General features: G+C 40.9%; 2 protein-coding genes across 4 annotated transcripts in view; both read left to right on the top strand.

Moving 5' to 3' along the window:
- Positions 1–681: 681 nt before the first annotated feature.
- elp6 (elongator acetyltransferase complex subunit 6) lies at positions 682–4,705 on the top strand. 2 transcript variants are annotated; one of them, XM_046045061.1, is made up of 7 exons: positions 684–967; positions 1,155–1,233; positions 1,343–1,413; positions 2,038–2,162; positions 2,417–2,633; positions 2,942–3,103; positions 3,724–4,705. In XM_046045061.1, exons 1-7 carry the CDS (start codon positions 914–916, stop codon positions 3,847–3,849), a joined length of 834 nt encoding a protein of 277 aa, XP_045901017.1. In that variant the 5' UTR covers positions 684–913; the 3' UTR covers positions 3,850–4,705. The 2 variants fall into 2 exon arrangements, with proteins under 2 accessions (XP_045901018.1, XP_045901017.1); XM_046045062.1 differs by lacking the exon at positions 2,942–3,103 and having other exon boundaries at positions 682–967.
- A 111-nt stretch (positions 4,706–4,816) lies between these two features.
- Positions 4,817–14,802, top strand: part of LOC123968770 (SREBF chaperone) — a 49,661-nt gene continuing 39,675 nt past the window's right edge. The window contains exons 1-2 of one of the 2 annotated variants that reach the window (XM_046045702.1): positions 4,817–4,868; positions 13,556–13,756. In XM_046045702.1, the coding sequence (XP_045901658.1) occupies positions 13,635–13,756 (122 nt within the window). In that variant the 5' untranslated portion in view covers positions 4,817–4,868; positions 13,556–13,634. Of the gene's footprint in view, positions 4,980–13,555; positions 13,757–14,802 lie in introns of both variants that reach the window. The other variant, XM_046045701.1, reaches the window with a different exon arrangement.

Genomic DNA, 14,802 nt, shown 5'->3' with positions numbered 1-14,802 from the left:
CTGTTCTCTTGCAGGTTTTGTTGCTTTCTGCAATTGGTGTTTCCCACAGCTTTTCCCTGTTGTCCCCACCCTCCATCCCCGTTTCCCCCTTCTCTTGCAGGTGTTGTCCTTTCTCTGTGCTGTCTGTTTGTGCCCCCCCATCCCCGTGTCTGCCCCCCTGTCCGGCCCGGTGACAAATCAATACATAATTAAATAAATAAAAAAATAAAATAAAAAAAAAAGAATACAGATCTTAAAATTTAAAAAAAAAAAAAAAACTTTAAATGTGGCTGACTTTATTCTTGCATGTAGCTGGTACTTCTAGTCACCACAACTACCATTACTGCTATACTGTTTGTCTACTATTACTACAGTGCTACTGCTACTACTATTACACATTAATACGAGGAAAAACATCGAAGAAGTCGCCATGTGCTAGCAAAGATCGTCTATCAAAATAGCGTTCACCATGAAGCCCACTCTGCCTCAACTGGTTGGTTTTCGAAAAACAAATACGCATGGAAAACATACATGGAAACGTACAATTCAGTCTTTAAATGTGTGTGTGTGTAGTAGACGTCTAAAGAGTTTATAAAACTTGTAAGTCTGAATCGAAAGATATTTATGCAACAGTAAACTGTTACTAGCCTCTCCGCGGTCCAAAAGGCTGGAGAGTGAGACCTCTTGCGTTGTTTTTTAAAACTCATCTTTGGTAGCATGCTAACGTTACTTGACATTTAGCACAGCAGCTAATACAGAGGGAAGCTGTCAAATTGTGGAGTAAAGTGAAATCTCTGACGTGTGACACATTTTGAGATCATTTCCCGCTAACAACTCCTATTTTTGAAGCGTTATTTTGGCACACTTTGGCAAACTGTTTAGCTTGTATTAGTTACAGTGAGGTGAGCTAGTAAGATTAACGCTAGCTAACGTTATGTTTCCAGAGCTCAACAGTATCTTGAACACTACTCCCGAAAGTTTCACACAGGTGAGGAACATGTAACATTACACATACCTTTATTGGGATGTAACACCACACTGTTCTATTATGGTAGCGTTACTATATGTGAGTTTCTGTTGTATATGCAGCAGTCTTTTGCAGCTGTGTAACTTAACGTTAGCCGTAAAATGATATTTATATTTGTCTAAGTTTGCTACTTCGTCCGAACCTGCAGGGAGAATTTATCTTGGTCTCAGACCGACAGAGTGATGCCTCTTTCCTCATTCACCACTTCCTCTCTTTGTACCTACGAGGTGAGTTATCACCTGTCAGTTTGTTATTAAAATGATAGAAACCGTTAATTCAGGTCTGACAAGTTTGAACCACAGCTGGTGTCTCTGTTGTTTTTTTGTTTTATTTCAGCACGCTGCAAAGTCTGGTTTCTAGGTCTGGTGCAGTCCCTCAATCATTACAGTGCAGTCAGTCAGAGATTGGTGAGTCTCCATTGCTGTCACCACTGTGCTGTAGTCTCATTTAACAGAGAGAAGAGAAGAGTGTTATTTCAAGACATAACATGTAACGGTAATATTTACCAACCTGTCAGTCTAATTATTTATTTAGTTAGTTATGCACTCATTCGGCTGAATCATATTCTGCATTATCTATGTCTCCTCCTTTTAAAACATACATTGACCATTAAAGCTGTTCTTTTCATGTCACTAATATATTATAACATCATTTGTGGTCACACACATTTTGTTTTTAAGCATTTTCCAATATTAAACTCAAGATGAGCACTGGATTAAAAGACAAAAATAATGTGTGTTTTTTATAATTTGACACATATTACTTGGTAGTCAAATGCTGATGTGCTTGCTTGGCTATTATTCTTTGGCTTTTAGTTTTAGGTATGATGACATTTAATCTGTAAAACTAGCCCCTCGTGGCATTGTTGCTTATCACAAGCCTTTCTAGGTAATTTGTAAAATACATATTAATTGTGGCCTGGGTTCACTCAGTTAGTTGAGAACATAGTTAGCGGCTTGTTAGCAATGTTAGCCTTTAGCTTGGTGCACAAGTGATGACGTTGAATCTGTGTGTGAATTGTGTGTCTACAGGGTGTAAGCCTAGCACAAGCAAAAGAAAAAGGTCAGCTGGTTTTTCTAGAAGGACTGAAAGAGTCGCTGTCTGTTTTGATTCCTCAAGAAACCAACACAGGAAGTCAAGCCATGGACTTCCTCAGGTACACACAGTAATGTAATGTTGTTGCAACTTTATTTTTGTTTTTTTATACCTGCGCAAACTTATTTATTTTTAGAAATGTGTATCTGTCTGGATTACTAATTCAACAATAATACATTTGCGTCATAGAACATTTCAAGATGCAAAATTATATAGAGCTTTTCACATATTTCCAGACCTATCCCTGTCTGAGACCTTGTTGCCTCTTTCTCACCTCTGTCATAATCTCAATCTCCCTCATGTCCCAATCTTTAGGGATCCTGCTGTTGGCCTGAAGAGTCTGTACGAGTTTGTCCGGTCCGGTGTGAGCAGTTCTGGTGGCAGGGAAGAAGAGACAGATGGGGCAGAGGAGTGGGGACCCCCGGTGTTGCTGGTGGATGACATTAGTGTGCTGCTGAGTCTGGGGGTGAGCGTTGGAGCCGTGCTGGACTTCAGCCACTACTGCCGAGCCACCGTCTGCTCCCAGCTGAAGGTTAGATTCTCGCTGTCAGAGCGTGATTGTATTTGCTTGTTTTGGATTGTGGTGAATTAAAGTTAATTTTGCCATGTAAATGAAGCTTGCCTGACCAAAACCTCCCCACTTTGGTTTTATTTGAGACATTTTACAGGCCACGGGTGAGCTGGTTGTGGTTTAAAATGGCATTTGTGTTTCTGTGTAGTCATAACATGTATTTACTATTTAGCACTGGCTTGCTTTATGTTTAATAAAGGGGTTAGCAGAAAGTGGACAGCTCCAATAATAACTCTGTCCCGTCATCATAACTTTGACTATGACTTCAGGGCAATGTGGTGATGGTGGCACGCGGTAATGGGGAAGAAGAGGAAGATGACGGAGATGATGAAGGCTCAGAAAGGCTTTTGAAGGGCCTGACCCATCAGTGTAGCCTCAGTCTTCATGTACAGGGTCTCCCCACTGGCTACTGCAGAGACATACACGGGCAGGTGTGTGGGTTCATTCATACATGCAGTGTTTCCGATTGTGATTGAACAGTTTCTAACACTGCATAGATGTGCCTGTAGTCCAAGTATATTATACTATATTGCGACTGAAGATTATTTTCATTATTGATTAATCTGCCAGTTCATTTATATATCTGTTGATGTGCTGGAAATTTTGAAAATGTTTCATTACACTTTACCAAAGTTTCAGTTAACTACCATAGAGGACAAAAGTTAACATTTGAGAAGCTGAAATCAGTGACTTCAGTCATTTTTGCTTAAAAATCAGAATAAGAATCTCTTTATTTGCCTAATGTACAGAGGAATTTGACTTGGTGGTGCAGTGCGATAAAAAATTAGTAGTAGTAGTAAAGGGGTGCTGCAACATGTGGCAGCCAGCTCCATTCGTGGCGCTAGATAATGCATTAATAAAGTATTAATATTGGAAAGAAATCCATGCACAGACAGTATCAGTAACTTTTAAGTTAAAATGATGATACACTTAAAAGGTTACATACAGTATCTACAGTATCCTATATTGCAAAGGGTTCAGCACAAGACACAGAAAAAGATGTTTAATTCCTGCAATAAAAAAGTTAACCAAAAGTGTGCTTTGTTTTCAGGTGGAAGTGTGTTGGAGGAGGAGACAAGGTGATGGGCAGTACACACAGAAGAAACTCTTTCAGTACAAGGTCCATGATAAAGGAGCCTCCTTCTTTGCTCGTGGGACGTCCAGTGCTGTTCTCTAGTTCCACCTTTCAATGTCCTTGTTTGCCTTTTGTCTCTTTTACATGTGACAACAGACTGTTATATTGCAATATCACCAGACAACACAAATGTTGGTTGTTTAGCTGCCAAAGTGGCTGGTGAACTAGACAAATTTACCAGCCTTAGCCAGGCTTTATGTTTGGATGCTCGCTAGTGTCAACTACCCAGTCTGGACCCCGGACTCTCTGGAGAAAGGACACTGTGATCCTGCCAGCTCATAGCCTGGTTCTAGACCTCTGAATCGCTGCCCACTTCTCAGATTTGTTTCAGCTATTTAAATACGTGAAGGGAAAACAAAATGGCATCTCAATCCTGTAGCGGAGGGCGAGAGCGGTCACCCTACCCGTACTGGAACACGGGTCTACATGGTACCAAACATACAACTTTTGACCACAATGCCAAAGAGCCAGGCTCACTGGTATGGCAGTCCAAGAGCATACCCAACCATAGTGGCCGTCACACTGAAGTGCACCCATGAGCCCGGCTCTTTGGTGTTGCAGTCAAAAGTTGCATGTTTGGTACCATGTAGACCCGTGTTCGAATCAAATAGGATGACTGCTCTTGCCATTCGCTATAAGTCTGACAAACGGGCTGGTCTGCTGAAGGTGTGAGTAGTCTTTTCTTGTTGACTGAACTAACTCTAAGTAACTGATAGTTACGCTGTAGACCAATAAAGAACATACAACAACATTGGCCACACGGACTGCGGGTATTTGGCCGGAAGAATAATAATAAATAAATTATCTGTTTATTGCCACCCAGAATCATCTTACCACTGAATGGAGCTGTAACGCCGCTGGATCTTGGTTAAATAAAATAATTTGTCTGATAAAACAATGCAAAAAGTTGTCATTGTCTGCATCCACACTAGAGGTCGCCCTGTCCCTGCTCTCCACACTGCAGGGTGAGAGGTCGAAGTGGAGAGGGCTCTCTGGGATTTGACAACCAGTAGAATTGAGACGCTGCTCTTGCACGCCAGCATCACGTTCGAGGCATACAGGTTAGCCATTAGCTGCTTTTCAAAACAAAGGAATAATACGGCGGTTGCTTGTCGGTTTGGCCAGGCGAACCTCAGCAACAACTACATCTGGGATCTCTGAAGTTTGTCCAGGCAAGTGTATAAACATTTGTGGCTATGACCTGTTAGCATTAGCGGCATTGCGAAAGTTAGCTCCGTGTGCGGAGGAAAGCATGGGAGCTGTTGAACTGTCTAGTGACATAATGTTAGTTACTGAGTGTTATTATGCTTCATATCAGCGGGGTTGTAGTTGTTGGGCTCACAGTTACACGCATCATTTGCAAAATCAGTATGAGCCCCGGACATCCTAAACGATGTTGTACTATCTAACGTCGTCACTGTGCTAACGTTAAACAAGCTAACTTGAGCGTTCATTTGGAATTAGGTAGCGTTGTTTCTGTAACTATTCTCATAGTTTGACAATGACAGCCATGGTCAGGTGTTTGAAACGCTAGGCTCCTGTGAGGTGTATGATCCCGTTTTTATTTATCACAAACCTTTCTAGGTCATTTGTAAAATATATATTGATTGGGACCTGGGTTCATTGGGGAGCTAACAGCTAGGCGCTTGCTACAGTAACGTTAGCGGTGTATGTTAGCCTTAAGCTTGGTGTCATCACAAGTTGTCTGCAGGTAACGTTACAGAAATCAACAATTAAGGGCAACTTAACGTTATAGTTTTATGGGTATATTTAGTTGTAGCAGTGAACATAAAAAAAATAACAATGCATTGAATAAAATTGGTCATTTAGTTTTACAAAATAATCTAGTTATGGAGTGCTGTTTATGAAAGAAATCACCTCAGTCAAACACGCACTCAGGTAACGCTAACAATCAGAGAGTTTTGTGTTAAGTCTTACAGTTAATACATTTTGTTTTCTTAAGTCGCAAACTCAGGTGTTAGTATTTAATTCGACTGATTTGACAAAGTCATAAAAGAGGTGTTGTGAAAGTTTGAGACACCCTGCAATATGCTGGCAGCTAACGTTAGCTAGCTGTTTTCACTAACGATTGTTAGCTAAGTTAGCGAGTTGACATTTGACAGCAGGTTAAAAGGGGTTCAGTTATGAAAATACGATCGCCCAATCAGGATAAGCAGTTTGGCTTATTTGTGTCATCTTGGGGAAATCGATGATAATCGAATGAATCGATGATAAAACTGTGCCATTATTTGCATGCGCCCAATGGTTTCTGCACCTTTTTAAACTATGGAATTGTTCACAAAAGCCATCACTGCTTTTTGGTTGAGACGTTGCCAGAGACAGACTCCTCTAACAAATGCTTTGTGGTGAATGTGAATGCAGTTGCATATTGTGTAGCATTTCTACTGAAGGGGAAACCTGTGATGAACCACTCAATCTAAGATAAATTCTTATGTTCTGCCTTGTCTTTTTGTAAAGACTGCCCTCATGATAAAAGCAAAACCTTTATTTATTTGAGGGCCGCCCTGGGATCTTGTTTGTCACCCCTGGACACTCTAAGCCCTGGCTGTGAACCACTGGCCTAGCTTGTTCCTGGCAGGTGATGTTGCCACAGGGTTGCATCAGCCCCATAATCCCAGTGTGTGTTCACTGTCTTGTAATAACTGTTTCACCATTTTGGCTAGTTTAACTTGATCTAGAACGTAAAGGCAGTTAGATGTGCTGGAAACAACTACTTTACCAAGTATTGTAATATTCTGTTAAATACATGCATGATAACAGGCACATATAATTTATTAAAAATAGTGTATCCTCAATTCATTCTTTTTCCTCTAAAGAATATGTCAGACATACAGAAATCTTTGTGCAGAAAGAGACTCCCTGTCATTGGTCATTACAGTATGGTTACTGATTGACAGGGCATCTCTATTGTCAATAGCTCCGGTTGTAAAAGACCGTGTTGCAGTAATCTGCCCAGCCACGTCGAGCTTGTCACATTTACGACGGGTCTAATGGGAGTCACCGATCAGAGGAGCATGCTTCTACATTATGCAATTGTGGGATTGAATGTCGATGCAGTTATATTACGGAAAATGGACATTGGTATAATTTTTTGCTTACAGTAATTCACTTGAAGATAATGAGAAAGGCATGTAAATGCATTGCATGATACTGAAAGTTGTTGATTATGCCATTGAAATCTATAAACCCTGGAGATGCTTTCAAGCTGGGCATTTTAGGAAGTGTTGAAAAGAGGTAAGCTGGTATTTTTTTTGCTTTTATCCAAATCTCCCATTCCAGTGTAGGGTATTTCTAAGTGTACTGTCTTCTTTTGAAATGGCTTTGATACAGTTGATCCACAAACTCAGTCTACCGCTTGCTAACAGCTATGTTGTAGGCATGTGGATTTATAAATCTACCTTAATCTGCAAGCCACCAAATAAAGCTGCAGAGACTCTCAATGATCTCCTCATTGCAAGGTGAACCGCTGTGTGGGTCATGTCTGTGGGTGTGTTTTTGTTTGCAAGGAAATGTGCTGGCTGCTCACGTGGGAGGAATATAGACTGTTCTTTGTTAGATTATTAGTTGCCTAGCACGTATTTGCAAAAGCACAGGGTTATTTAATAGGAGACATTTTCCACTCTGTTTCAGATTTATTTGTGGTTTGCTGGGTTTAAGCAGAACGGTAATTTTTATTCCCTCATCTGTAGCAGCTGGTGTATCCCAACAAACACCAGCCGGCCAGACAGAATAGGATTTCTAAACACTTGCTGGTCTCCTGCCAAAGAGGCTGAAGAGAACACACTCACCAGCCAAGAGTGTACCTGTACTTGCTTTGTGGCTGGTGTTCATTTTCAGTTCAGGTTGTGAGGGTTTGGTTTTAAACCCTCTGTCAAACTTGTCATGCTTTGAGATGTGAATTTCTTGCCGTGCTACAGCATACTGGATAGACTGCCGACAGGCTTTGTACCCGAGGAGGAGGGAACCGTGGGGGGTGGCCATAGGCCCTGAGCCCTGCTCGTTGAGTTTCCGATCGGCTCAATCCCGGATTAGTTCCCTGACGGAGATGCTGCTGATCCTTTGCCAAATCAGGTCTCGCTGCAACACCCATGTAGAGTAACGCCACAGCAGGCAGTGAAATGGACAGACAGATGAGAGATGCAGGAGGCAGTCATTGAAAGTTTTCCCTTGCCAGACAGCGAGCAGGACCAGAAACTGTGTGAGAGTCGACTTTCCTACAGAAACGGAGCAGGAAGGCTTTACTTCAAAGCCCCTTTTGACCTTTGCAGAACCCATTGTGAAAGCTTGCCAGGACGTTGCTGTTTTTACAGTATTTATAACAGCAGATCAAGAGACTGCTGAGGCAAATTCCTCCCAGGGAATGTTTCCGTTGCTCCCGGGGGGACAAGCCGAGCAGTCGCACGCTCTGTCTGAATCAAGAGGGGAGTACTATGTTAACCACAAGGCACCGCTTAAGCTAAAAAAACCCAGTGCTGCTGCTTTCAGGGGACATAAACGGCAGCGAGCAAGAGAGATAACATGGTCTCCAATTAGCAGGTATGGTCTCAGAACAGTTCAAGACTTGTATGATGGATACAGCGTGTTAATGTCTGATGTGACAGAGCTGCTGTTGTGTTTTGGAATGTTAACAAATAAAATGGTGCTGCTTATTGGCATCATGTGAGAAGCTGAGGCAAGAGAGAGCTGGTAAGGGTCAGTAGAATGAGATACTGTGCAAATCCAGCTGCAGTATGTGCCCCAGGACAGCCAGTTAAACTTTATAACAGAGCAGTGTGTAGGCCGTGCTGGACCTGTCTGCTGAGTAAACAGAGAGTCAAGAGCTGAGATAGGGCAGAGAAGTCAACACGAGATTGAGTTGAAATGGAAGGAACTGATTTTGTTTGAAGTTAAGTGAACCACCCATATGGCAAAGATTTCACATTTTTTCTTGTTGATCTTAAATCAGTGTTCTTATTACTTTTTTTAGGAATCATATTGTGGCAGTATGAAGATATTGTGTTATAATTTTACAGAATTCTTTGCATGAATGATTCTAACAAAATTTCAATTAAAAACTAACCAAATGAGTGACGTTTTTGTGTTACATATTTGAAGAGGTTTGTCTCATGCATAGTAGCGGCACATACTACAGTAAACATCCTCTGTATTTATGTCAATTTTTGGACTCATTGCAGTTACTGTGACTTTCTTCTTAAAGCAGCAGTCGGTAACAATTTTCACATCTTTTTCTACTGCTTGTATCACTCTAAGTCCCTCCCACCAATCCCACAAGAAGGAGCCAGTTGCCCTGCAAAACCTCATCTCCTGTGGGGTCTCGCCAAGACCCCGGCCCCTCTCGCTTCAACTCGTCTTCTCAAAGACGCCCTTCCAACGTATTGCGGTCCAGAGCAGAGCGCCCCAGGCTTCAGAGGCAGCTGCAACAACACCTGCAGCGGCTATTACACCACTGTCTCCCGTCAAATGTTATTCCCTACGTTTTGTCATCATACCTCTTTCCCACACATCGATATGAGCCTGAACTCTCAGCTCTACTGACACAAATATCAGCCCAAATGTTCCACAAACAAATGTTTCTCGCTTGATGTGTTTAGTCAGAGACGTTTTATAGAGCAGCCATGCCACTTTAGGAATCCTCAGTACAACTCTACGGGGAAAGCCCGTAACGCCAAAGATGGCGGTTAAGTTTTTATGTCCCAGTGACCAGTGAAAGTGCAGTTATGGCTCTCTCCCTGTTCATTCAGATAGGGGCCTGGTCTTGTTAGTCCGAAATAACTGCCCGGAGGCGTTACCAAGATGGCTGCCGAGTGGCAGGATTTGCCTATAAGGACTTTGGTTTAATCCAATGATTCCTGGTCCTTTTTATCACCTCATCTACACATGGAAGTTCTTACAGATGTTAGCTTCAGTAACGTTAGTGGTCGTTGAGAGAAAAAGTTATGCTATCACATACGGAACTTTTGGGTTTGTGGTCTTTGTAATTTCATATTTTCATTTAGTTTTAGAACAAACTGTGACTTTCTTTACTGTCTTTCTTTCTTTACAATCATCATATTTGTAATTCAGGGCACAATTAAAAAAGGGATCAAAAAAGCTGTTGTCTCCTGCCATTGACCATACATATTTATTCCGAATGAGGTCCCATGGTGGTCCACTGGAAGGGGAGCGACTTCGGCTCTCTGCATTGGGAGCAAAAATGACAAGAAGTTATTTTTAAAAGAATTCCCTACTGCTGCTTTAAGACCTCTTTGTAATTATGTAAATAGTTCATGCGGTCAAACTTCATAACATTTCATTTTAATGCACATTTGACATGGTTTTCATACGTTTACATAAGATATTGGCTGTTAATAAATGTTTTTTTATTAATGCAAACAAATTGCGTAGTGTTGCTTATTGTATTTGTGGTTTTCAAAATAAAAGTTATGGCGTGTGTATCAGTACTCTACGGCACATATTAACAATACTAATAACTGTGATAATTTTGGTCACTATAATTGTGATGTGAAATTTTCATACCGTTTTGTCTTGACTGTAGTGTCACTGAAATTATACAGTGCATAGTATTGCTGCCATATCTGAGGAACTGGCTGGTGATGAGCAAAGTCACAAACAATCAGCTGCAGCATCTATTCATTAATGAGGAATCAGGACTGTGGCTCCAATCAACGTTTATTTTCACTATTGATTAATTTGTTGATTATTTTCTCCATTAGTCGATTAATTGTATGGTTCAGAAAATGTCCGAAAATGGGGGGGAAAAAATTTTTAAAAAATCACAATTTCCTAAAGCCTGTAGTAGCATCAAATGTCTTTTGTCCCAAAACCCAAAAATCAGTTTACAACTATATAAAACACAGAGAATCATCAAATCCTCACATGGGAAAGGCTGGCAACAGTGACTGGAATTTTACTTGAAAGTAAAAAAGATTGATCAATCATCATCAAAATATTTGCCAAATTTGCTGATTCATTTTCTGTTGATGAACTAAATTATTTATCAACTGATTATTTCAGTCCTCAACAGAATAACTGTTTATCATTGTTTAAGGACTTCTTACTATAAATGAATGCATTTAAAGCATTGGGGCTGCAACTGACTTCTTACTCATGTTAGCAGATAGTGAAGTTATAAGACCTAAAGATATTCTCTTATCTTAGAAGAATAGATATGTGAAACTAATGTCAATTCATTTATCCATGAATCACAGTCCCCCTTGGCCAGTGTATCCCTTTGTTCTTTCATACCTTAATGGAAGTGGAATTTACCCACTGTCCACTAACAAGGGCTGTTTCCAGGGAACCTGGTAGTTCAATGAGACAAGTACAGTACATCTGTTTGCTTCAGTGTAGCTGCTCAGCCGGAGTTGCGTGTTTTGCATGTAATGGGTGGGAGTGTGTCCGCACCTTTAATTAGCTGCTGAATGAGTTGTTTGTTTAAGTGCTGTGTAGTTTTACCCCTATATGAGCTGTCCTGAATGAAAAACACACTGTGCCTGTAGTGAGCAACACTTGAAGTATGTAGCCAAGTAGCTGTTCAGGACAGAGCTACCCTGTAAGAGCTCGTGTGTGTGTGTGTCTTTAGATGTACCACATGAATTGTCCAATGACATGCAAGATGATATCGGTCATCTTCTAAAGGCATGTGTTCACTCTGGCATAGACATCACTGTAAAAAACGTTACAAGTCACGGACACGGTGGATATTTTACAAGCATGGACCAGGTGAAGCAACAGTGAACACAGAGTGCAGATTTTGGTTTTGGTTATTTGGTAGACAATCGCAATGCCAGCTCAACATTGTGATGTCTGTCAGCCATCGCCAATGGACAATGGCATCAACAACAAACAACGCAATCCCCCCAAAAAGTATTTTACAAAGGAATTAAAGAGAAGAGTGTCAGTGTGTGTATAAAGCAGCAAATGTTTGGTATTTTTAATCAAAATTATTTATTGATTATTACAATTTTAATAGATACATTTTCAACCTTTTTATATACAGTCTATGTTTTCAACACACCAGGTCTAATAGATTTTATGATATACCACAGCACCCTCTTGGGTAGGGATGCACTGAAATGAAAATTCTTGGCCGAAGCCGAAACTGAATATAATGAAATTGCCGAATACCGAACAAGTACGTTCACATTATTTCCATTTATTTTGTCAATATTTTTTTTTACCATTGCATAAATTAAATAGTCAAAATGTGCTTTTCACTCAGTGTTTCCCACAGGATTTGGAGAGACAATGGGGGTGGGTCCGAGGCCCGAGAGGGTCCGGTAAAGTTAATTACATGCGTCCAGTTACTTTTAATGGACACATGTAATATGTTTTATACTTTCTGTGAAAATTATCCAATTAATCTTATTTCCATCCTGTATAGACACCTTATTTTGAAAACCTGACGGTGTCACACGTGTATCCTCGAGCTAAATTCATCAAGTCCGACCCAAATAATGTTATCAAGAATTTATTTCCTCCAGTAAAAGACGTTATACAAGCCAACACTAACTCTAGTGCTAGTCTAGCAGTAATAAGTCTTCAAGCAACCCATGATGCAACATTCTGTTGGAAACCATCTTTCCATTTAAAAGGAATGTCTGTCTGATGTGTTCAAATTTAATACAACAATCACTTTTTAAATGTAGTTTCCAGAAAAAAAACATATCTTATAATCAGGACGATACAGTATTTTAAGAATACAGTATTTGATGGTCAAAAGATAGATGTTGTGTTCGTCCTGCTTACAGTAGGGCTGGTGTTGGGATGGATGTATAACTCCAGACCTCTTGGTAGTACCTGCTTTTTAGTGCAGGCTCCATTAAAGGTGAGAGAAAAGCAATCTTGTCATCCAGTGTAGACAGACTGACTTGTAGAGAAAGTGATTGGACAGAGGAGACAAATAACCGGCTCAACTAATCTGACCTGGCCATCTGTGCACACATTAGAGCCCCCCGCCGAAACCATGACACAAACATTCACTTTCCACACACACGTGTATCCTTGAGCTAAATTCATCAAGTCCGACCCAGTTTGATTAATAATGTTGGATGTGGTTCTCGTATGGCGTAACATGAAGACTCGATAGCCTCTCTTCAGGTAGGACTCTCCTACTGCAACACTTGTCTTTGTAAAGAGAGAAATTGACAGGATAAAGTCGCTAACCTGCCTGTCAGCTCGCACTGGTCCGTTACAGTGGATTTACCAGAATAAGTGTGCACTCAAAATTTAGGTGCAGCTAGCATAATCGCCTTTTCACAAACGAGTGGCAAAAACACTCAAAGCGGGTCAGACCGTTTGTTGCCTTTTCTAAGAAGTCAGCCACAGATGGAGTGGATGTGCTAGGAGACAATTCAGCAGAACAGTGTCTGCAAACGGCCATTTTTGCGTCTTTCTCGGACACTTTAAAATGCTTCCACACTGCCGACATGTCAACGTAATTGTTTGGTGAAATTTCTTCTGTCTTTTGATGTATTAGGCCGAACACCGAATGTTCTTTTTTTGTTTGTTTGGTTTTTTTATTCTATTTAATTTAATTTGGGTGGGCGAACATTCGGCTCATCCCTACTGTTGGGTCTTGTTTTTAGCATAATAATTGATATTTATACCTGTCTAGACGTCTGTGATGTAGAGGTGACTGTATGTGGGTCATTGGTACACATTACAGTAGCTTCTACATGTGAAAGGCAAACCAGTGATTAAACTGTTGTCTCACTCACTCCTCCAGGTCCCTGGATGCCCCGCGGCGCACCGTCCTCGGCCGCGCAGTGCTTCCCAATGGCCGGGAGTTGACCCCGTCCGTCAGGATGACGCTGCGCGAGCAGCTAAGAGAGAAGATCTCGGCTGCCTTCTACCGCCACGGCCTGCTGTGTGCCTCCTACCCAGTACCCATCATCCTCTTCACCTCCGCCAGCATCCTCACCTGCTGGTAGGTGTTCTGTGTGGGTTTGGTGCTGATATTTCTATGCTAAACATTTTGATTACATTTAGGATTTGTTTGACTGCTGGTAATATTAGTTTTTTGTGTCAGAAAGGTGTTGATTTTGGTCATTTTGTCAGCGTTAGTTTGTAATGCTGTTAAAGCACTACTGAGAATCTGTCTTGGGTATTCACTACGAAGATATGAAATGGAAGTAATTTATTTAGCTCTGTTGTGGTGAAATTGAGTGGGATGTATTAAACACCCCACACATTTCTGGTATCTGAATTGACTTCAGACTCTGATTGGCCAGGTGTGTGTAGGTGAGAAAGTAAGTAGGGTGAACTTCTTTCTCAAGCTTTCCTTTTCATTTGTTTCAACAACTATTTCTCTCAGTTTTCCTGAGTACAAATAAGTGCAACACTATGAACTTATTCCTTGAAAGAATGTGTGCCATTATCCCCATATTTAAACAAAATCACAACTACCTATGTCAGGTCCGAGCTTTAAACATTGTTGTCACTTATCAAGAATTTATTTCCTCCAGTAAAAGACGTTATACAAGCCAAAACTAACTCTAGTGCTAGTCTAGCAGTAATAAGTCTTCAAGCAACCCATGATGCGACATTCTGTTGGAAACCATCTTTCCATTTAAAAGGAATGTCTGTCTGATGTGTTCAAATTTAATACAACAATCACTTTTTAAATGTAGTTTCCAGAAAAAAAACATATCTTATAATCAGGACGATACAGTATTTTAAGAATACAGTATTTGATGGTCAAAAGATAGATGTTGTGTTCGTCCTGCTTACAGTAGGGCTGGTGTTGGGATGGATGTATAACTCCAGACCTCTTGGTAGTACCTGCTTTTTAGTGCAGGCTCCATTAAAGGTGAGAGAAAAGCAATCTTGTCATCCAGTGTAGACAGACTGACTTGTAGAGAAAGTGATTGGACAGAGGAGACAAATAACCGGCTCAACTAATCTGACCTGGCCATCTGTGCACACATTAGAGCCCCCCGCCGAAACCATGACACAAACATTCACTTTCCACAC

This window comes from Micropterus dolomieu, linkage group LG03, assembly GCF_021292245.1.
Source record: "Micropterus dolomieu isolate WLL.071019.BEF.003 ecotype Adirondacks linkage group LG03, ASM2129224v1, whole genome shotgun sequence".
Lineage (NCBI taxonomy): Eukaryota > Metazoa > Chordata > Actinopteri > Centrarchiformes > Centrarchidae > Micropterus > Micropterus dolomieu.
The sequence above is the reverse complement of the archived record's forward strand: the minus strand, read 5'-3'. Positions and strand labels throughout refer to the sequence as shown.

What these genes read in the sequence shown, in the direction of transcription:
- elp6 (XM_046045061.1), top strand. Translation starts at nt 914, where the DNA reads ATGTTTCCAGAGCTCAACAGTATCTTGAACACTACTCCCGAAAGTTTC. An exon ending in CTCCCGAAAGTTTCACACAG is followed by an intron (nt 968 to 1,154) that starts GTGAGGAACATG and finishes CCGAACCTGCAG; the next exon opens with GGAGAATTTATCTTGGTCTC. An exon ending in CCGTCTGCTCCCAGCTGAAG is followed by an intron (nt 2,634 to 2,941) that starts GTTAGATTCTCG and finishes CTATGACTTCAG; the next exon opens with GGCAATGTGGTGATGGTGGC.